The sequence below is a fragment of the Diadema antillarum genome, unplaced genomic scaffold (genome assembly GCF_040938485.1).
Source record: "Diadema antillarum isolate AM-2024a unplaced genomic scaffold, OU_Dant_1.0 scf00000167, whole genome shotgun sequence".
In the NCBI taxonomy this organism is placed as follows: Eukaryota; Metazoa; Echinodermata; class Echinoidea; order Diadematoida; family Diadematidae; genus Diadema; species Diadema antillarum.
The window spans coordinates 3,632,414-3,656,985 of NW_027271056.1; the positions used below are offsets into that span (position 1 = coordinate 3,632,414).

General features: G+C 37.9%; 1 protein-coding gene across 1 annotated transcript in view; it reads right to left on the reverse strand.

Annotated features, from left to right (window-relative positions):
- Positions 1–312: 312 nt before the first annotated feature.
- Positions 313–24,572, reverse strand: part of LOC139722617 (divergent protein kinase domain 2A-like) — a 65,068-nt gene continuing 40,808 nt past the window's right edge. Inside the window, exons 4-5 of the mRNA XM_071633918.1 lie at positions 10,134–10,364; positions 313–503 (exon numbers count right to left, since the gene is read on the reverse strand). Coding sequence (XP_071490019.1) covers positions 313–503; positions 10,134–10,364 — 422 coding nt within the window. The remainder of the gene's footprint in view (positions 504–10,133; positions 10,365–24,572) is intronic.

Genomic DNA, 24,572 nt, shown 5'->3' on the forward strand with positions numbered 1-24,572 from the left:
TAATTCAAACTGCCATAAGAATTCATCCTTATGGTGAGGAAAGAAACTTACCATCAAAGAGGACACTAGTATTTATTTCAGGGGAAACAAAAAAGTGAGGAATTACAGTTGGTGAGTAAGCTCGATGTGCACTTGTCACCGCACACATCAAGCCCAAAACTACCATGCAGTTATTGCACCAGATCAAGTACGTGGTATGTGATGATGTACATGTATGTGAAGATATCACGAGCAGATTGAAAAGAAAAGTTTATTGCTGTCAAAAACTGTAAGCCAGAATAAGCGATGGAGATTGCATCAGTGATGTTGTCGTCATAGCGACCTCTCCCCATCTCTGGCAGTGTTGCTCTGGTAGGTGAAGCCTCTCTGGAGGATGTGCAGCAGTCGTTTCAGGATCCTGACGGATTGCATCCTGCTCCCCGGCTGGCTCTCGTAGACACACTCGTAGAGGAGTTCAGACAGTTTCCCGTCCACATCGTAGGGAGCATCATGCAGCAGACCACCTATGTAATGCAAAAGGAAAAAAAAACAACAACACACAAACAGATGAAAAGTTTGGGAATGTAGCAAAAAAAATAGACTACTTTTGCATTCCCATTGTTATATGGGAGACTTACATTATAATGAAATCCTCGGGATCAGCAGTTTTCTTTCATTATAGACTTTTTTTTTTAAGCCACAGGGAATTTTGCATAGATGTTAGTGATGATAATACTGGGACCTGACTTTTACTTCATTCTAACAAAATTTCATGTCCTGTATCTCTGTAACTGAAGCATAAGATTAGCATTCCAAGTTACATCATTCTATGCTGACATGTAATTTGATACCTTTTAAAAATTTCTTTAACATTTTTGATATAATGGCACACATATCACCAGAATGATAAAATCGTGTTCATCACTAAATTCAGTGGTGGATCCAGAGGGGGGTACACTGGGCGCACGCGCCCTTTTTTTTTTTGTTTAAACAAAAGAAATAAAAAGGAAAAATGGTGGGGGGAGGGCGCATGCGCCCCTTTTACATAATTCCTTGATCCGCCCGTGAAATTGACTGCAAAATGTTAGTTACCAGGTGACAACAAAAATGGTGCTTACTACATCACAGATAAAGCTAACCATTGTCTGTATTTCAATAGCAGAAAAGATTCATAATTCTAATGTATTCGTGTAAACGCAAAGCTAATGTCTTGTTCCTGTTCAGCCAAATATGGTTTACATCATCGCACCTCACATGGGAAGAGATTTTTGCAGCACATGTGCAGTTGGAACACTTCACACAGACTCTGCATTTATTGAATCTTGCAAGAATGACATTCCAACTGATCCTCAGAGCTGCAACATCACAGCCTCTTTGCGAGCATCACTTGCTTACAGACCGAGTGAACGAAATCAAAGATTGAGTGCAAAAACATTCATCGGAGGAGTTTGAACAATCACCCTTTGACATATAACTCACATTCCTCCAGCTGGATGACTACAACTAATTTGTGGTTAGCAGGGTGCCAGAAACAGCACAGAGCCTTGCATTGTATGAAAAAAAGGCTGGGAAATGCATAACATGGGGGAACTAATTTGCACGGCAGTCAAGAGTAATCATAGCACATTTTTGGAAAGAATTACAGCATTTTCTAAATCTGCAGCTAGTGCACACTTGTCCTGAGACACAAAATCACAAACCTGGGCGTTTATAGCATGCATTTCAGCTGAGTTTCAAGGGAGAAAATATAGATATGTTCACTGAAGCAGGACAAATGGGAGTGAAAACACAGTTTATATAATAATAATGATATCATTGGCTGAGAACAAAAAGGGCTTTATCACAATTTGTGGGGGTATATTGAGTTATTGGTATCATGTCGTAGAGCTTTAGCTCCTATGGTGTCAACATTCTAAATTATTTTGATTTTCAGCAAAATTTTAAAAATTAAAACCACAATGGTGCTATTAAATCCATGTTTGGCACAATGCTTAAAAATCTACTCACTGTTGATAAAATAATCTTTTTTATCTCATGAAAATTGATCACTTTATTCTTATTTACACTCAAATTTTAGAATGCGATAGCACCCTTCTCATTCTCTGCTGACGATATATGATTGTAAGTCAGAAGATGTGTGATACGTTGGACATTAATAATACATTACTGATCTCCCGCTCTCATCTTTTATATATGTGTTATTGATGGAAAGGAGTACAGATGTTGAGGTTTGGAAAATTCAGCAGTCTGTGGACAACTGATGGGGTGGGGAAGCAGCAGACTTGTCATTTCTTCTGGTAGACAGTCATGAATCATCAATATTTTGTGTGGGGTTGAAATTCAAGGTCAGCTTTATGACTTCCTCAATCGTTTGTCCCTGATGCTCTGCTAAAATCTCTGGAGCACGTCTGATGAGGGTTCCTCGGTAGGAAATCATCCATCTTTTCTCCTGGCAGGTGCAGCTAGGGGGACTGTCCTGGGACTGTCCTGGGCCTGTCCTGGGACAACTGATAGAGATTTCAGGAGCCGGAAGGCACTAGATTCAGCAGAAAAAGTCCCAAACCTATCAACCTTTTGTCTGAATTGCCACTATACTGTCCTCTAGTAACTCCTCCATGTGTGAATATCTATAAAGAAGGTGTTTAGAAGCCTACAAAGCTCATTGAATACTGAAACTGAAAGTAGATCATAATATCAATATAACAATCTACAACTTTGTATGAGTATACACCAGCCATGTCCACTGTGATTAACCTGATGAGTCAATTTTCATATATCAAATTGATGGTGGGCAGGTGACCAAAAAACAACAGAGCAGAGCTGTTACATGTCATTCCATATTTCTTTTCTCTGGGGCAAATAATCATATCTTGGGAATTCTACCATCCAGAAGGCAAAGGGCATTTCAGATTAGAAAAAGAAGTTGTTTTCAAACAGGTTTGGAAGCATGTTTCATGCTAACTGAGTGAATTTTCAGAATTCTAAAAGTAAACTTTACTCACATGTTGTTTGCTCTTGCAGTCACTAGATAGACTCATCAGATGTCCACACACTGTTACTCTAAACATTATCAGAAATGTGCTCAAGAAGTGTGGTTACAAATTTAAACTTACTGATAAAGTGTATCTTCATCACGTATCTTCTTTCTGACAGCTTTAAAGAAAGCTGATATTAACAGGTATATTATTGCATGATTTATCTGATTTAAAAAAAAAGTTTGTATGATAGAAAAGGTGCTGGAGAGGATTTTTACATTTCATCCTTTGAATAAGCATATCTCCTCTTGGAATAGCAGACTGTGATAGAGATCCTCACAAAAAAAGAAGAAGAAAAAGTCAATACCTTTGGATTACTTCAGCAATAGAATTTAATGAGCAAATAATGGCACCATTACATACAGTTTGCACAGCCATGGCAGAGAAATGTGATCAAACCTAAGAATCCAAGAAATTGACAGTTGACACTCCCATGCACACTATACTGGAGAAGGTCCATCAGCTGCTGCTTGTACATAGTGCACTAAACTTCTTGAAATGAAAGAAATTGTGACATCAAATATGCCAAGCATTCCTGAATTAGAATCAGGACTGGAAAACACAATGTTCTGATGAAATCGTATATCCTCCTTCTCAACAGCACCCAACTGAGGTACTTATGGGATTTCTGAGAGAATTATGTAACTTTTCATAAACTAGAGGATTGTAGAATTGAAACTAACCTGGGCCAAGACTGACCCCGTATCAAATGTTGCTTGCAGAGTAATCCAGTAATGACGTATGGGAGCACACAAGTTTTCTGTGCAAACCATCTGCTACAGTGCTGACAGACATATGTGGGACTGTTCTGTTTTCTTATCATTATCGGTGGTACTGATCAGAGATCTAAGACTGCTCATGGGTCTGTGAACTTGAAGTACAGACCTGGATCCTATTTCACATAACTTGTTATCAGTGACAACTGCCACATTTCTGTGACAAATTTGCTCTGAGCTAATCAGACGCAAGGATTTCAGTAGCTTGTAACGACTATCGCAACTTGTCACTGATAACCTGATATCTGCAGCTTTTTGTCTGTGAGACAGTATGGTTCATAGAACCATGATGGCTTACAGTATAATGCTTTTGTGGGCATGGGATAAGTCTAACTGAGAAGCTTGCTACAACCATGGAGGTGAGTCTCACCTTCCTGCTACAACATAGCCAAGAATTTTAAAGACTTGGAACTAAACTGTTTGATATTTCATACGGCGAAATGAAAATTAAGTCGCAGTTATCTGTAATGTAATCATTCAAAGCACCTTTTGTTTCTTATTTTCGTGAGAAACGTATTCACGTTTGGTAAAAAAAAAATAACAGCAAACGGCATTGCTTACTTAATTGATGCAACATAATCAATCATGCTATAATTTCTTGCTGGAAACATGGTCAGTGGCTCCAATCACAAAACTTTCTAGTCTTTTAAACATTTATACACTTACCACTACATGCTCATTTCTGATCAGTCCATGTGGAACAGAAATAGATTTCTCTGATTCATAAAAAAAAAAAATTATCCACTAATTCTAATGCTATAGGGTCCTGAAGCTGTATGAAGATGAAGAGTTTCTCAGGTGTCCATAGATTACATTTTGCATGATTATACAGTTCCATACTGAAATAGCAGAGTCTGGGCATATATTTTTCACTAAGTTTTTTATTCTTTGCAACCTGAATAGAAACTCTGGCATAGTAAGCAACAAAGCCAGGGTATATGGCTGATTAGGCCTAGTATGATTTATGTCACTGCCAATCCAAGTGTCAAAATCTTCACCCAGCTGCCATGACCACTTACACAAAGCGGCTCAGAAGTAAACTGAAATCTGTCTCCAATGTATAAATCATTTGGCGCCAGATGCATCACAGCACCCAAGCTGTACGGCTGCACAATCTGGCGAGGGAGGTGGGTAGGATTGAGAGTGACTTAGCGTTACCCAGGAGAAGTCACACAGGAAAAGTCACACATTGAGGAAAGGCACCAATAAGTCATAATAGGTCAAGTTAAGATTGGGGGGGGGGGGGGGATGGGAGGTTGTGAAAATATATGGTCAGTTAGTGATTCAGTCTGCATGGTTTATAGCAGAGGCTTGTGACTATGGGCTAACAAACAGCAAAGAGGTGACACTGCCTTGATAGAGCAAGGAGTTTGAAGCTCATTAGCTATTGAGATGCATTGTGCAAGCTTGATTTGTTGATCCAATATTGATATCAACGGTTAACATCTTTAGTAGTTCAGTTCTCCCATATGCAGCTTTTCTACCCTTTATTGTCATAGAGCACAGCAGAGATACTGTCTCAAGCGATGACGACTAACCCATTACTGCTTTCATCATTTGAAGTCTGCATGTTGAATTTCCATTTCATGTGGACAAATGTCAAAAATATCATGCCAGCCAGTTTGCATATTGGGGAAAGTCCGCAATAATTGGCTTCAATATCAGCCATCAACTGCCATCAAGTACCTAGCAAAGAGACTCAACATTGTTGCCTGAGTGATCATGAAGTATACTATTTGACAACATGATAAGGAATGTCTGGATATCAATTGGCACTGACATGCCTGAAGTTCACTTTTTTTTTCATCCACAGAGGGTGAGCTGTACTCTTGGGGCTGAAGGAAAGAACAAGTCTAGCTTCCAGAACATGAAAGAGAGAGTCTAAACACCCATCTGTAAGTAGAATGGCAGAAAACTCTCAGGCAGGGGCTAGCAAAGAAAGAAAGAAAAAAAATAAGAGGGTGAGGTTCCACGTAACCACGCACAATTTCTTCTATAAACAGGTTCAACTTGGAGTTCAATTCCTTAATACGTTGAAAGATGCGTTCGAGAGACGGTTGCCATGGAAAAGTGCAGTTTGGATGCACCTTCCAGAGTTAAATTCCGCCGTGGGATGAAAGGAATTCTTGAGGGGAATTAACACTTAATTTTTGTGATATGCAGGGAAGAATTAGGTTATGGTGCTGTGGCTGTCCCAGGTGCAGTCAACAATGTGCTTCCACAAGGGGAGGCTTAAATACCTTGTCCATGGTATCACACATCACTTTCTATTCTATTTTTTATTTGACAGAGTGCAACAAACTTGAATGGGAGCTGGTTAGGGATAAAAGCTTATTTGCCCTTCAATATCCTTTAATGGAATTTCCAAATCTCCCTATTATGGAAAAATTAGGCTAAACCTCCCATACACCAAGAATAGCTTAATTCTAACTTCCTTTATGTCTAGTGCCATAATTTTGCTTTTATTTTTGGATGCTTCTATTTACATTTTGTCTTCCTAAGGAGAAATTAGTTATCAATACATCAACTTGATGAAAACAATGGCTATATATGAATACTATGCTGGAATGATGCCAATAGTGCTTACAGCTGTATTTATGCTTAAATAGTACCTGTTTTGGTATCAAATGATACAATGCATCACTCAAAAATGTAAAAAAAAAAAAAGATGGGGAAACTTGTTGATTTCAGGAAATTAAACATTACTTAATTCATGTGGTAAAACTAAAAGAATGTTTTTGCTTTGACAAACCAGCATTTTCAGCATTCAGCATTTCATTTTGTTTTCCAAAAATATCAAAATACTGGAAAACCTCCAATTTTGAAATAGTTCCTGCAATGCCACTTTAAAATAATTGGCATTCAAATGTATATGTGGTGCTATCAAGACAATAATAGACCTAACAGATGCTGTGTTTCATTTTCATGCTCCCGAAATATCTGAAATCCTGACTCAGATAGGGAAATTATTCATAGCTTACGGGGATGTATACTGGAAGTTAATCGATTGGCACATCAATGTTAGAGACAAGCACATAAATTCACACATACACCCCTCATATGCCTTACAGCCTGTTTATTTGTATCTGCACTAAAAATGTCATAAATGTAGAAAGCTGTTTTCAAGGCAGTTTTTTTACAAAACAAAACAAAAAACAAAACAAAAATCTTCAGGCAGTCTGATGGGGATTCAGAAATATAGGGATGGCTTGCTGCCCTTTCTTTTTCATCACTTCTCAAAGTTTTCTGTTTATGGATTTAAGCTTATGGAAAGTACTGCCTCTAGATGGGGCTGTGACAAGCTGCCAAAACAGTGAATGAGCCATTAAGCAGGTGGAATTGATTTGTGAGCTCCACTTCCAAACACCTGTAGGGACATAACCCACTTTTCTCCGCCAGAATGAGGTCCTCATTTTGGGATCATGTCAAGGTGTTATTTTTCGTTGCCCATGGGCACAGTTTGGATATTCAAAGTGATTGTGATGGAATACACTTGATATGACAAAATAAAATGTAAACTTTGCAGCCACTAATCTGGTCTCTTTTCCATCATATATCACATGATCTTCCCAACTCCTCAGAGTATTTGCAAGTCATCATGGATGCAACTTTATGTGACAACCAATCAAATGAGAGTTGACTGCATTGAGATTGTGATAATTTTTGCTGCAATTACATAAATTACAATCAATTTCTTATATAACAGGGCCAAAAAGTTAATTGCAGCTTCCTTTTGACACAGAGACTCCAACTCTCCCGTTTTCGACGGGAGATCTCCCGCCGAAAACCCATTTTTGCAAAATCTCCCGTTCTCCCGCTTATGATTTAATTTCTCCCGCCCTGGCTCTGTGTCTCCCGTTGGAAAGGATTTCTTACTTATTGCTATCGTATGTTGAAAAAATAAGCCTTAGATAGCACTAGAGAGCATCTAGAACCTGGGAATTTCGCGCTTCGCACACATCAACTTGGAATCTCCCGTTTGCTAGGGGTTTCAGGCGGGAGAATCTCCAGATCAGAAGGTGCTTTGGGTTGGAGTCTCTGTTGACACGTGTGAAAATGTGAACAAACAAGTTTGTAACCTCTTTTAGTTTGACCAAGGAGGTGGGAGAAGTCTCTTCCCATCTCCCTGGTTTGACAATGAAAGTCCTGGAAGATGCCTCCAAACTGAAGGCAGCAGATGCATTTTAACCCGTTGAGGACGGACTGATTTTGCTACAACACACTTTTCCCATAGACACCTGCCCAAGTATGCTCAGGACTCATCCTCAACGGGTTAAGAAATGGTAGGAGGATGAACAGATGAGGTGAAGACAGAGGAGGGGGAAGAGGAGGAGGAGGAGGAGGAGATGAAGAGCAAGCAGAGGAGGGATAAGCACACCTTTGCATCTATTTATAGAAATGATACGAATGATCATCACCACTCAGTCTTTACATCTATGTCAGATAAATTGAGATTGATGTGTAACGGTATGATTTCTATAACTTGCAGTTCAAATACTGATGGAGGGCTATATCCCAATATAAGCGTTGATACTTTCTTGGTAGTATAGTCATTTCACATGAAATGTTGAAGGGAAGTCAAGCCCTACACCATCTCTTACCACTTTTCTCTATCTCTCCACAGTATGGATATTAATATTCCTGCTGCAGAAAAGTGTGTGTGTGTGTGTGTAGGGGGGGGGGGGGGGGAGGGAGGGGGAAGTAGGATTCGAAATGCAAGCTGTTTGAAGCGGTGTTGCTGATTGGAACCACATTGCGGCCTGTGTTAAGATCAACATCCTCCCTCGGCGAACCGGTATTCTGCTATTGGAGCCGCGACACACCAAAGATAAAGTTGCCAAAATCCCCAATTCTCTTGTTTTTCCATCCTGCAAACCATATGAGAATGTTTCAAGACGACAGAAAGATTTGTCCCAGTATCAGAAAATCCCCGAGGATGTCTACTTAAAAATATCAAGAGGCATTTTTTGTTTTGTCAAATTTCTCTAAATCTTTGTGGGTGTTCTTGCACTTTGTTTTTTATCCCACAGATATTCCCTTCAACAAATATATACCATCCTTGAGCTCCACAGATGCTGTGCTTTTACATGTTATTTGGGGGCAAAGAAAGTACCTGGTACACTTTAGATCCAGAAAGAGCTGTGTGCCTTAGATTCAACAATCAGAAACACATGATCAAATGCGTTTATGATGTACAGTTTATTATGGAATGCACCTCCTCTGGAGGGGCACAAACTTTTACAACTTTGGAAATGCACAGAAGGGTGGGATGGGGGGGGGGGGGGGCAAAAAAAGAATGACCTGCAAATCCTGATGGGTTATCTTAGCTAGATACGAATCCACCTGTTGTACTCAACAGGTAAACCAGAGTGCAGAGGAGTTTGTGTGGATTGTGATTTCAAATAGTTTTTCAAGACATTGGAGGTAGTTGCAAAGGATTGTCAGTTATACACATGCATACACACATTTATAAACTTCTGAATTTGTACCTATGTCAGAAAACAAGCGTGTACAACTGGAAAAAGACCATACAAACAAACATAATAACATTAGTTGTAGAAGTCTTTGAACTAAGCTTTCTAGTCAACTCATTCACAAAAATTCATGTTTGTAAATGAAAAGGTCTTATGCCTGACTTAATACATCAAATCCTGAGAAAATTTTGCTACAGAAATCCTCTTCTTGTCCGCATAACTTGGTAACTCTGAATTTTACTGGCCTTTGCTATATGCTTTATATGCCTATGCTTTATATGGAGATAAAGGAGACATCATGGTTACATTTGTTATTTGTGCTCAAAAAACAAAAAGATACAAAGAATTACCAATCTGAGAGAAAGAGATTAAATTTAATGTTCTCATGTGTTGCCAATTTAAGAGTACTGTTTATACTTTAAGTGATCTAGAGGCTTGTGATATTTCTGCAACCAGAAAACATGATGTAAAATGTCCAAAATAGGGTTCAGATGAAAGAAGAATTTTGTATTCTGCCCTGTTAAATACTAACCATGACTTAATAAGAATAAGCTTGAGAAGAAAATGACTTTATGGGTTGATGCATAATTTTTATGCTTTTCCACCCTTTATACTGAAGGAGCATAAGTGTCACTTCAGCACCATTATCACGCATTATGGCAGGGCTGCACACTAACCCATGTTTTTCTACTGGTCCAGCCTGTCCATCGGACCAGTAAGTACCCAGTCTTTCCATTTTTTACTGGTCCATTCCTGAAAAAGTTACTGGTCTGACAGTGATTTTGGACCACTGCTTGTGTGCAGCATTGATTATGGATTCACTGTTTGTGTAGTCCACACCTTAGATATACCAAAAATAAAGGACTAACCTATATGTTGCTGCTTTGGGGTGTTGGCTGGCCTGAAGAAACTCTCGTACTTGGTAGTGAAGAGATCAGAGAGGAGAGAGTGGCAGGCCATCATGTACATGAACTCGACGTGGAGTGGGACCTCGCTGCACGTGGCTGCAGGATCGGTCTGGAGTTTCTTGGCAAAGCTGTTGAGGCAGTCCTCGTTGCATACATCAGTGCGGTTGTGAAGGTGAGGCTGGGTGTCTGGGGCTGAGGTAGAGGCGATACCAAGGAAAGAACAATCCAAAGAGGTCACCTTCAAAAGCATATAGATTCAATTCAATGTAAATTACTGCTAAGGGAACTGTCAGAAAAAAATCAATCTACTGTTCCATTATAAGACTACAGAATTTCGACTTCCTCCAGAAATGTATACAGAATGCATACTTCTTTCTCCCAGAATGTGAACAAATTTCTAATCTTTTCAAGGAGTAAGAAAACAGTCAGGTGATTGAGGGTCAGCTAAAAATCTAACAAGTACTTTACACATTTTGAAAGTACCTCCCGAAGTTGAAATTTGGGGGAGGGAGGGGGTAAAAATTGATGTTAATCAATAGTCCCTCCTTGTCAGCCTGGTGGATGGACTGAGCTAAGGGTTATCAATCACTACCTTTTTAAGTAGCAAAGTTTGGTTTGGGCAGAACAGTAGTAAGTCTGTTCATTGTGTTGCTGCTCGGAACCAAGTTTGCTGACAAACTGTACTACAAGGATTCTGTTTCCTTGGTTGAATGCTCTCCTACCCCTAATCTGACGACCTTTTTCTCAATCCAAGCAGCCTAACCTAATCATTTATTACTCATTAAGGAACCTGGATTGCTGTCTTCACAATCATTGCATGCTTGAGCAGTACTGAATTTGAGATACACAGGCTAAGTAAGCAGCTATTAAGAGTCCATTATCCCCCTTCATTACCCTCAATTTGTTCCTCTTTATCATGTAATCTGTCCACATCCATCATTACTTTCTTGACCTTTGACCTCAGGGATGACAAAGGATTAGAAATGTACCATTTTTATCATCAGGGATTTGCTACCCTGTAGGCAAGAAGTATTCAAAATCTAGAATGTTAACTGTCATCATCAATCAACCCAGATGACTTGAAATTAAGTCCTCAACAAAACTTGAAAGCTGACCTAAGAAATTTGAAGAGTATATTCTGATCATACCATTAAGGAATAGAAGATCCAAATTATAAATTATCTTACCTGCAATTTTCCATACCATAGCCTTTTCTTGCTCATAAATTAATAAAAATAACAAGATTGTGCATCATGGAAAATATGCTCTGAATGGAGTTAATCTTTAAATGATTATTACTACAATTCAAATGAATGTTACTAAATCACTCAATGTACCATTAGATTGAAATATGAACCTAATGACAGCTTTCATGGTCATGGGCAAAAGTCTTATTTTTTTTGTACTTTCGATGATTACAAGTATCACTTTGTTTCAGTTGATAAGGTGAGAATTTCCTCTGACTTCAAAAATGATTTGGAAAGAAATATGTTCCCTTCTAGTGAGCGAAGTCATATCAAAGAGAATGTGATTATTACTGGGCATATGAAGCAATACCAGTTTTATGAAAATGTAGGATATCATGAAGTGTGTTTGTTGATGGAGGAACAACAGATAGAACACACTAAAAGATACTAGTAAATGAAAGTCTAAAAATGTCAATGCTTGTAATTCCCACTTTCTGAAAGTATCTTTCTACACCAAAATGTCATGCAATATATACTGAAAATGCACTGAAATTCTGACCTTGAATATAAATGCTATTTTCTTCTTAATGTAAGACAGTATGTATGAATCATATATGATACAATCTATAGCCTCATGATTTCTACTGTGAAAACATAAATGTCATAAGATCAACAGTTTTTTTTTATGACTCTTGACATGTTAGAATGTAATGTCTTTGACTGATGACAAACATGGTGAAACTGCACACCACCTGCTCACATTACTCCACAAATGATTTGATGAAAGCTTCATCTAATCATGAAGTGCTGCATAGAACCAACTCTTGTATAAACTTACTTAGGGCTCTGCTAAACAAAACCAGAATATGTCATTGAACTGAGCCACCAATGACAGGACTGCCCACTCTCATGCAATCAGCTTGAGACTCTCGTAATTCACACAATTCTAACTGTCTCCCTCTGACAAATAAATTTCATGCTGAACCAGATTGGACCATTTGAAATGTCAAATTGTCAAAGTGTCCTGGTAACTGGTATTATGCCACTATTTATATCAGAAAAGGTCCAATCATCCCCGACAAAGGCATGTGATAACAAAATACATAATTTTAGACAGTGACTTGCTTGTATGATGGCACACATATCTAACTTATCATATAAACTGAAAGGTACGGAAAGTTACTGCTCGAGGTATTGATCCTACAAAGCAGCGCGCTTGGTTGTGTGTGGATGAGAAAATAAAATGCATCTTCTACTAATCAGAAGTCCCCTTGAAGTTAAAGGATTCTCTCTACGTGGAAGCCGTACATCAGGAACACATAAATTCACACCAAATAATGTTACAAGGTTGAATGCACTGTTTACACCAACCTCAACAAAATGTGACAGATGCATTCAAGACACACACAAATACACGATACAAACAAAAGGGGAAAAGAAGCAAACAAACATTTTGTCTGAGGATTTTGTGCTCAGACCTTGCTGAGAGATTAAAACCTAAATTGCCAATTAAGTGAACACAATGGTAAGAATGTGAAACTGAATTTGCAATTTGATAGTCAGTCGTCACCAGACTGGTATGCTCTCAAGACAGACGAGACACTCGTTTCTCCATCTTGTTATTGCAAATCAGCAAAGATGCAAATGCATCATAGCTTTTGTATGGAGCTTCTTCTCTTGTAGGGAGAGGCCTATGAAATGGGTGTGACAGCTTATGAAAATAACAGACAATCCACAATTTAGAAGAAGGACAAATGACAGAAATGCTATTTAAATTATCAAAGAATGGCAAAGAAAGTTTGACATAAACAAGAGGACCATGATATGTCCTTTCTCCTGTTTTGACCAAGGCTCAGATGTCCCAGGAATCTTGGATTGCATTTTGTTCATTGTTCAATTGCAGTCTCGTAAATCGTCTTCGTTCAATAAATGTGCATGCATAATGATACATCCCTCTACCATGCATGCATGCCCGCTGGTGCTTGGTTAATGTGGAGTTAAATTTATTCAGTATACATGATAAGAATTTCTGGTCCTGATTCAGAATTGTATCTAGATCAAAATAAACAAATACTTAGTAGCAAACAGACTATCCAATGTCTGGGAGAAAAAGAAGACACAGTTTCTGGTGTTTATTCATAACAGCTTTGGTTATCCTTGCTTTGAGATTAGATATTTTTTGAAGTAGCTTCAGAGCAGAATTTCTCATCATATGATCACACCATTTGAATTATGAATATAAAGGAAGAAAAGGCAGCGGAATCGTCAGTTTCGCTGCTGCAATTCATGGCTATGATATCATCCATAAGTCAAACAGCAGGCCTTGTGAGCAAAGGCAGTCAACACAGGAAACGCATCTGACACCAAGGCCTGAGGATGATTTGGAGTGGCCAAAATAGATTTCACAGCATCTTGAAATTCCTGACAACTATCCTTGATATCTTTTTTTTTTCTTTCTTACTCTGCCTTCCATCTGGAGATATACTCATAACTCTTTAAAGGGAAGATAAACCCCAAGAGAAATATGGATTGAGTGAAAGCAGCAACATTAGTAGAACACATCAGTGAAAGTTTGAAGAAAATCGGACAATCGATGCAAAAGTTATGAATTTTTAAAGTTTTGATGTTGGAACCGCTGGGTGAGGAGACTACTAGAGGTTATGACGTATGAGTGGACAACAATACCAAGAAAATATAAAGAAAATTCTGCAAAAATCCATTTTTCATGAAAATTTCAAATTCCATCAACTTGATATTGACATATGTTAATGGTAGCAATTATTCCCCCTGCTTTCTGAAAGCGGTTGGTCCATTTCTCTTTCATGATTCTAGAAAAGTGAATTTTTGTTGAATTTCCTTTATATTTTCTTTGTATTGTTGTCCACTCATACATCATATCCACTAGTAGTCTCCTCACCCAGCGGTTCCAACACCAAAACTTTAAAAATTCATAACTTTTGCAACGATTGTCCGATTTTCCTCAAACTTTCACTGATGTGTTCTACTAATGTTGCTGCTTTCACTCAATCCACATTGTTCTTTGGGTTTACCTTCCCTTTAAGTATGATATCTGCCTTCTTGTTTCTACATCAAGAGTACAGTTAATACTTCTTGGTTTGATGTTTTTGACTTTCGAGCAGACCAGCCACAAACCATTTAACCTCCTGTAACATATTTCTCAGTAAATACAGAATTAAAACACTACCAACAACAGTTATTGTGCAGTGTGAGTCAAGCTGTGTTGCAACTGACTATCCCAAATGTTTCTATACCGCTTGTTTAAGTCTCGAGTCTCAGATGTTTACTTCATAAGAGGATATGAAGATTTACTATCAAAGGATAACTCCTCCTTTTCTCACGAGGTTATATACATACAGTAGTCTTATTCACAGAGAGGTCAATCACCCCACTCCTAAGGCGTGATAATTAGAGAATGAATGGATATAACCTCCCTACCGATGTCATTTATCTGAGTAAGTCCCTTTAGAGAGGGATCACAACAACAAAGCCACCCAACGGTGTTTGTCTGGACAGACAGTCTGCGCATCTTCAAACTGTCACGTTCCATCATTTAAATATAAACCAGATCTCCAGGCTTTTAGTTAGATCGGTCAGGGATCAGCTGTCCAGGTCTGAGTGACCGCATTTCCTGCGAGGGGAAGGGTGACCGAAATCACCCACGGGTACCGACGGGGCACGCTGGTTGGGTGCATGCAACCCCTCGGTTTCCATGCTTGGTCACAGTGATGAAGATGTATCACACAGAGTTGGCACACTGTCAAGTCAAGTTTAAATTTCCATGCTTGCCAATTCCATGGCACTCTTGCAGTAAAAATTGCCATATCATTATGAAGGTTATCATATCTTTTCTTTATAAGTGCATTGTAAAGGGATATTAAAGGGAAAGGGATATTAAAGGGGAATTCCACCCTGAATTTGTTGCTTAGTATAAACACAGAAAAATCAGAAAAGAAGATCAGTGAAGATTTGGGGGGAAAATTTGGTGCACAAAAAATTATAAATTGTTCAAGTTTAGAAAGCAAGACAAATTGGTAAATCTGTGTGACACAGATGTTGAGCTGGCTTTCCATTCTGTTTGTATACAAAAGTAACAATTTTTCACTTTTCTAATGAGAAAAATTATCTTCGGATTTATTCTTGGTAGGTGCCTATATAATAAGAGCAATAAAGTTTTTCTTTACATGCCCTCCTCTGAAAATATGTTCCATCTGTGCAAAGATATTTGAGTAAAATGGCAATTTGTGATATTTTGTGTACAAAACAAATGAAGAGTTGCTCAGCACCTACATCACACAGAGTTGCCCATTTGCCTTACTCTCTTAACTTTAGCAGTTCATAACTTATTTGTGTATCTTATTTTCCCTCCAAAAAAATTCACCTATCTTCTCTTATTTTTTTTCATACAAAGCAACACGATGATGTCAGGATGGACTTTCCCTTTAACAGAGCAGATTTTTGGGATACTCTATGTCAATCTGATTATGAATGATGTCGTCCTCAACCCGACATTCATACTTGCAGTTGGTAGTATACTTATTCTATTCAAAAGCAGCAGGAGGCAGGGAGACCGAGAAAGACCCATGCATCACCCACTTAAGGTCTGCCTAAGGCGTGGCTGGAGCCAGCCTCAAAATAGGTCTACGCCAACCACAAAGGAGGAGTAGTGGCATCTTGGCAGGCTCCATTTTTGTACACAGCCTCTGGAGGTGGTCTGGGGTAGGCATGAGGATAGATTAGGTTAGAGCAACTCTCAATCAAGTTTTTGTGCCATGGGACACCATCATGTAATAAGAAAAGACATATATGCTTTAAAGTATAAATCCATACCACATTAAGTTCATATTTTAAAAAACCCAATAAATTTCAGACTGACAGAGTAGTAGAGGCTTCAGCAAAATCATACATTCTGATAAAGTTATGGAATTTTAGGTTGTCATGTTTATTCATGCCAAAGTGGTATTGATCACAATATGCTAATTAGCTGAAGTAGTGATATCATCAACACAACTTTCCATTAGTTTATGAAAAAAAAAATCATAAAAGCAATGTTTAGGGTTGATAATGCAGCAACTAAAACCCTCTTTCCCATAAAAGTCATCATTCCTAGCCTACTGAAATATCTAATAAGTTTGATGTGAGGAATACAATTTGTGCCTTTTTGATTTCATGTGAAAATATGAAAAATTTAGTGCAGAATTGTATGCATGGCGATGTGAGGTTCGTGAGGAAATGTCATCATTACGTAATCTAAGTCACATATGTGAAGTTTCTAAGCTCCTTTCGTGTGAAACATGGTGAAATTCAACAATTCTATACCTTCCTTTTTAAGGTCTGAATTTGGTGAAATTTTGAGCATTCTTTTGGCATTTACTTCTATTCATTAAAGACAACTTGAACACAATGTGGTGCTGCAATTTCTGTCTCTCCATTCAGGCACAAAGACCAGAGCCATGACGAAGAGCAACCCATAGCTGCCCCATGATTGAACCTGCGTGCCGGTGTAACACAAGAACCACCTCCAGACAAATGCATTAATGGGATATGGACTAACCTTGATCTAGCTGCACTGAAGGTGACTTTAATCAAATAATATATGTGATGAAACTGATAAGATATCAATAGGATTGTGTATTCAGGGAAGATATGTGGGTGTTGTTACTCTCTATAGAAATCACTCTTCCTTTGTGTTTTGTGTTGGATGCAGGCCCAGATGAGTAAATTAAATGTTTTATCTTTTTTTTTTTAATATCACAGACACCAACATCTGTGTAGTGCACCTTTGACAGCCTGTAAGTCACCGAGAACTACCAAAGTTGAGGACAATATCTCCCGTCATATTTGTTTTCCACTGAAAGACTGCACTTCTCCACTTCTTTCTTCTAGCGCAGCCCTTGCCATTCTTTATCTGCTGCCCTCGTCTGTCTTACCGAGTCGTTACTGGGACTGATAAAATCTTTGGCTGTCAATGTCCGCTGATCTTTGTCCGATGGGAGGGCTGAGGCTGAGGCATACTGGTGTCTCATTCATTCCTTCCTTCTCATACGTCCTCCCCTGAACCCATTTCCAATATGTCTTTGGTTACTTCTTTATAAGTCCAACAGGATGGTAGTTTTCCTCCATGGCTGCAGTACTGTACTGCATATATATATATTCACACAAGTATCTATTTAGTTCTCTTCATTTTTCTTTTCTGGGAAGTGAGAAGAGATGCATAAGTCAAAGAAAAATTTAGGGAAAAAACTTATCTCACCAAAGAGTGACTTGTACAGGGATTTAAAACACTATCATGACTGTAACTTACTTTCCATTCCAGCAGTTACTTATATTGATTGTAAATGATGTGTGTAAAGTCCCTTATTCTTGTTTTTTTATAAAGAATATCAGGATACCTTATTAGAGAATATGGCAAAGCATTTGTAGCAGTTATGTCATCTTAGTCTTATAGGTGGTAAAGTGAATTATTAACATCTTGTCTTAACTAATTATTCAGAACTTCAATGGACCAGTCTACTTTTTGGGAGGGGTGGGTTTATAATGAAGAAACTAGCAAAAAGAGACTATTATCTTTGATATGAAACCAAAGATTTTTGTTTGAGGAGAGAGAGAGTGGATAGGAGGGAAGGTGTGCTCCCCCCCCCCCCCCCCCCCAAGTTGCATGATGACCAGCACATGTATATGAAGAAGAAAGTGTCCTCGCCAAGACACGTGAATCATTTGGTGCATGAAGCACATCATTAGGACCGTGTGTTTGCCCTACTGGAAGGCCCCATCGTGTCCAAGACTGCATGGAGAACCACTTTTCTTGTCCAAAAATCAGTAAAATGCGCTCAAATTTCAAACTGAGTAATGCAGCTAAAAATGAATCCCAGGTGGATGTGAAAGTTAAGCAAGGATCAGCCTTGGCTGGCTGGCCATGCTTTTCTGACATTTCACACGGTAAACCAATCCTGAACAGATATCTGAGAAATCAGTTAATAGTCTGCAGGACTGAAATGCACAAAACAGCCTCCCCTTTAATTTGCTTGTTTTCTTACCAATCCAGCTAGAAAAGTCTTATGAATGGAAAGTGTAATGAATGTATGTTTATGTATTAAAAATTGCATGTTCCTACAGTTTCTAGAGTCTGTTTGCAACTGCATGTATCATCCATGTATGTTTTGCAAGAGGAATTTGAAGGCAGAAAATAACCAAGCATTCTTGTACCATTACACTCATTAACCCTTTTTTTAAAGAATATGCTATGCAGAACTGTTGATCCATGTGACCATTCATTAAAAGTTCCTTAAAACAGTGAAACAAAAACAACATTCTATACTTTGTTTAACCTTACATTGACCTCCAAAATCCAAATTTGTTTTCTCTATTACTGTGGAAGGGTTACTACCATTTGTTTTTCATGATGTTAAAGAACATGGAGCTAATAATGTATAAGACAGTGATGAGCAGCAAGCAATGATAAGTATATCGTTGAAAAAACATCCGACAGTCACTAAAATCTGATAGTCATAACTTCTTTTACTTTTGTTGGATTCTCCTGGATTGACACATCTCTGTTTCTCTTTGTGCATTGTTTTTATCATGAAATCCTCATCTGGAACAAATTGTGCTGTACTTCTTTGTCAAGCCAACTTTCAAGTTGTTGTTTTTTTTTTTTAAGTGAGTGAGTGTGTGTGTGTGTGTGTGTGTGTGTGCATGTGCGTGAAGATTTTGATGCATGAGAGCATTCATTCAATGGAACAATGCGAAATGCATTTATGCTGAACAGACATTCCATTGTGAAGATAAAGTGGCCCATTATAATAAAGCATCTGAAAGAACTGACAGGTAATGGTAAAGAGGCCCAACGAAGTTAACCCATTCATGACTAAAACCAGACATGCACTGCAGCTAGAAGGATATGAACTATAGCTTGCAGGTAAGGGGTTACGGATGGTGTAATGTGTGTAAACAGGTAGGCGAAACAACGTCCCTGGATTCAGGTGAGTCATGGCATAACAAGGTGTGTGCCTTTCTAGGTAGACCAGACCAGGTGTGGAAATCCTCAGTCAGAGTCTCAAGGTGCCAAATCATGATGAAAATAAAATATCTGGTCACAAATCACTTACTGCTGCAGACATTGAAGGAAATAATGCCTATCACAAGAGGCCAAATTTGTATCGGGTCCTCACACAAATCTGAAAATAAGCACTGATTACACTAATGAGATGGTTATTGTTTTGTCTGTGCACTTGACAGTGAGTTAATGAGCCTTACATTGCAAGTCACTGCATTTTTTTTTTTTTTTTTAGTTACTCCATTGGGATAGTGTAGGGATTTGTACAAAGTTTTTGTTTCGGTTACTTAGGTTTCCATATCTAAGTTTCTTTTGTAATTCTGCTTCTTATATGTAACAGTAGGCCTATATCAATCAAATGATTTGTTGTATTACATGTGAGGGGAATGCACCCTACAAGCACTGCTTTTTAGCATTTCCATATACGTAAAATTCTGTAAACTTATCTTCTATCATGCATTGTCATGTAATTTAAGTATTCAATTTCTGTAAAATATTTATACGTTTCTGTTGGAAACGAAAACCAAAATATAAATGAACTAATGAATGAATGAATGAATGAACGAACGAATGGTACACATTTGAATAGGAAAGGAAAGGGGAAGTAGGGCAAATACAAGTCACAGCTCACAACTCACATGGTACTGGAATCTGTTAAAGGACAAGTCCACCTTCATATACATAAGGATTGAGAGAATGCAGCAACATTAGTAGAACACATCAGTGAAAATTTGAGGAAAATTTGACAATCCGTTCAAAAGTTACGAATATTTTAAGTATCTGCGCAGTCACTGCTGGAAGAGAAGACTACTACAGTGTATGATGTCACATGCGTACAACTATATAAGGAAAATGAAAAGAGAATTTCACAAAACTTTACTTTTTGAATAAAGTGCACATTTCTTCAACTTGCTACTGACGTATGTTAAGGGCAATATTATTCCCCCTGCCTTCTGAAAGAGAGAAGTCGAGTGTACTTTTGTAATGCAAGAAAAATGGAAATATGTTGAATTTTCTTTATTCTTTCTTTATATCGTTATACTCATGTGACATCACAAGCTATAGTAGTCTTCTCATCCAGCCGTGACTGAGCAGAAACTTCAAAAATTCATAACTTTTGAATGGCTTGTCCGATTTTGCTCAAACTCTCACTGATGTGTTCTACTAATATTCTTGCATTCACTCAACCCACATGTCTATGAAGGTGAACTTGTCCTTTAATAGGGTTACTCCATATGTGTAGCCACTAGTTGTAGAGAGCACCTTTTAGTGACCCAGTTTCTGAATTCAGCTGGCCTGGAAATATGGTCTAACAAATTAAAGAGAAATTCACCTATCTAACATTAATGTGTGGCTTTACTGACTACTGAAGTATTAGAACATATCAGTGAATTTATGAGAAAAATCAGATGATCTGTACAAAAGTTCTGATTCTAAAGTTTTAGGTAAATCTAAGCGCCATCATCACTCAGTAAGATGGCTACAATTTATGATGTCACAGGTGTGGAATGATATACTATTGAAATATAAAGAGAATTCCACAAAATTTCATATGTTATGACAAATACACATTTCGTTAACTTGCTATGGACATGGAGTAAGGGTAACATTCTCCCTGCCTGCTGAAGATGCAGTGTGCTAGAAATGTGAACATGTAGAATTCTCTGTGTATTTTCTCTTTATCATTCTGCTCCTGTGATATCACAGCCTGTTGTAGCCTTCTTTATACTGAGCAAAAACAGCACATGGATTTAATCAAAACTTCAATAACTGCATTGCTTTTGAATGGATTGTTGGATTTTCCTCAAACTTCCCTGATGTGCTCTATTACTCTTTGTGCATTCACTTAATCAACATAATGTGGTAATTCCACTTTAAAGGGATAGTACAGTATTGGTGGAGGTGAGAATCGGGCTTCTAACTTTTTGCGAGATACCAAGAAAACACTTGTGATATAGTACAGAGCATACCATTTTAAGAGGAATTCAAAGTTTATTTGATGAAAATCGGGTTTGGAATGACTGAAACATCCAAAAACAAAGTAAAACAAAGCGATTGTAATAAAGTGTGGGTCCCACACTTTATTAGAATCGCTCTTTTTTGGATATCTCAGCCATTTCAAAACCAATTTTCATCAAATAAACGTTGAATTCCTCATAGAGTTACATGTTCTTTCATGTTTCATAAGAGGTTTCTCATTATCTCACCAAAAAATGTTAGAAACCTGAAATTTGGTCTCAACCAAAACTATACGATCCCTTTAACTAAAAAAACTTCCCAGTTTTGGACTCTGGAGGTCCATTTACATCATCCTTCATAAACGATGTTTCAGGATATACCTGTCACATTCCTCTTGTCGTATACTTTGAACTATTCAGGAAATGACCTAGAGTGTACTTCTGCTGATCTTGTAATAAAGACATGCATGATTAATATCATACATTTTAATTTCCCTTGAATAATTGCAGCGAAATATTCCTGTCCTTTTTTCAGCACTGTTTGCAGTTGTTATTAAGTTTTCATGAGAAGAAAAGCCAAGTATTTTCTAGTCTTTATTTGTGGGTTTCAAAACTAATCCAACGGGAACATGACAAATGTTTGCATAAAGGCTGAAATGTGTCGACGTCATCATTGTTATTCTCACAATTTGACTTACACCCTGGTATTCTGTCTCACAGATTTCCATGATGTATCATGATTTCTCTTATGGGATTTGGCATCTGTGTTAGATGTAAAACAAGATTTCATACTTCGCAACTAGTTTATCATGGATGTGACATCCAAATGACACACAAACTTATACTGTAACTGACTTTCCTGTACAAAAAATAAGGTCAATATTACGTGGGACAACAAGACCATATGTGGACCTTTAAAGTAGGGAATGTCTCCACGCCCCAGTCTGTTCCCTCTAAACATGTGTGGAATCCTGGCATTACATACAACTAACAGACAGCGCAAATATTACATTTTTGATCAGATCCGAGGGAAGAACAAAGAGTCTAGCTTACAAATACAAACACATTATACCCACTCCTATCTGTGTGTCATCTTAGGAATGTCCAGTGCTTGGCCAAACACACTGTCTCCTTGGTTATTTGAGTTGGCGCTAGGAGACCAGTGGACACATTCGTGATGGCCAGACTAAACACAGCGGAGATAAACTGATGTATATCTCTAGAGGCTCTTTTGATTCTGTAACATGCACAGCATTGCTCTTTAATCTCCATCACCTGTGACAATACCAGCCATGGCACTGTGAGGAAAAATATGTTCAAGCCTCAACATTTCTCCACATAGAAATACTATCTACCCTTCTTCGCTAGTGGGCATACATTGCAGTATAAATTTCTATTTTTCAACCACGAGGCAATTCTTATTGCATTCATCACGTACACACAGATTCTAAATGGCATAACATACTGACCATGGAAACTGTTAAAGTCATGTTTAAAACTAATGTATTTTTAAAATCTTTGCTCACAACCTTTTCATCTGTGGATGTAATGCTACAGTTTGGGAAGACAACAGATTTTTATTCAATCTATTTTTTTTTTCTTCAGATGGGATTTTCAAATTTGAATTTCCTTGCTTTTGGCAGATTACTAACATGCTAGTATGTTTGGGAAACAGCTTACACAAGACTAAAGCCTCTTATGCAATCAAAATGATGACAAGTTTTGTTCAAGAAGAGACGGTGTGCATATATGCATCCCTTTTGTTGTCTGTGAACACAACATGAAATCTTGTAAAACAAAAGTTAATCTTCTTACTATGGCACAAAGGATTTTCTTTGCTGTGGTCATTGACTCTTTTATGTCTTTACAGTCATTATGAATTGTTAAACCAGCAAGTTAACTTAAATGTATTGCCACAAAGCATTTGATATCTGTGTAGGCTATTTCACAAAAATTCAACATGAAAACTGCCTTGCTTCTACCATGCTTATGGAAAGAAGTTATCATGTATTCAATTGAGTATGACTGTCATCTGATGTTGGAATTTCATCTTAGTTAAAAATTCTAGTTAACTACAGTATGCAGGAAATGATATCCTACTTCAACAATGTGTATGGATTCATTCATAGCAATCTTCACTTTGATGGATATTTTGATACTTGCCTGTTAAACTCAGCTTGCTTAATATTTCTCACACTAATGTGCTAATCAAATATCATGATGGCCTAAACTGAATACTAGAAATATATTGTAAAGTCCATGTATCACATGAAATATAGAACTTCTACCTCCATATAACATGGAAATTTTAGAAAATGAAACTGTTGCTAATTTTGGATAATGACTGTTTTGGTATTGATAAACATTACTTCATAGTTTTCAATATCATTGTAGGATTATGAACATATAGTCACATTTACGACTATGAAAAACAGGAGACAGTGGTGGTGAGAAACAAATGATATCAAAGACAAGAATGTTGCATTTGTGTCAATGAAGGGCAATTTGTCAGTCAATTGCAGTAAAACCAACTTGATGCAAGAATCATGAATTTAAAGAATGTTGAAGTCTAAAATAGATCATGAAGAAAAAAAGAGAGAAAACACTGGAAGTATTACTATGAAAAGAATTAGGAGAAATTTAAGCGAATTGACCAGTATTGCAATATTTTCACAATCTTCATTTTACTAAACACTCAGGTGTGATCTTTCACTGTGTCATAGAGTGTTTTTTTTTTTATGTGCGTGTGTGTATGGGTGTGAATGTGGTTAATGATTGACTTGGCTGTTTGGTGCCAGGCTTTGGGTGTATTTGTTTAGAGACCATCAACTCAGATCCTGGGATAGTTCCAGTCACCACGGAAGAGAGCATAATGATATGCTTAGAAGAATCCAGAGGGCTACCACTCATCATTTTTAGTAGCTAAAAGTGACAATTCTCTTTAAAACGCATCTCATCAGTCACTCACAGATCACAAATTTATTCTAATACTAGAGAGGGGCCGTCAAAGGCGGCAGACCCACGCCTAAGTACAAAGTCGGGGTAAACATAATGTGCATTCGGTCATCTACCAGAATTCGGCCACTTAATTGCCAGTGTGCTTTATCACCAGCCAGTGAGTTCTACCAAAGATCGTACACTGAAGTGTACGATCTTTGGTTCTACAGTCACATCACACGCA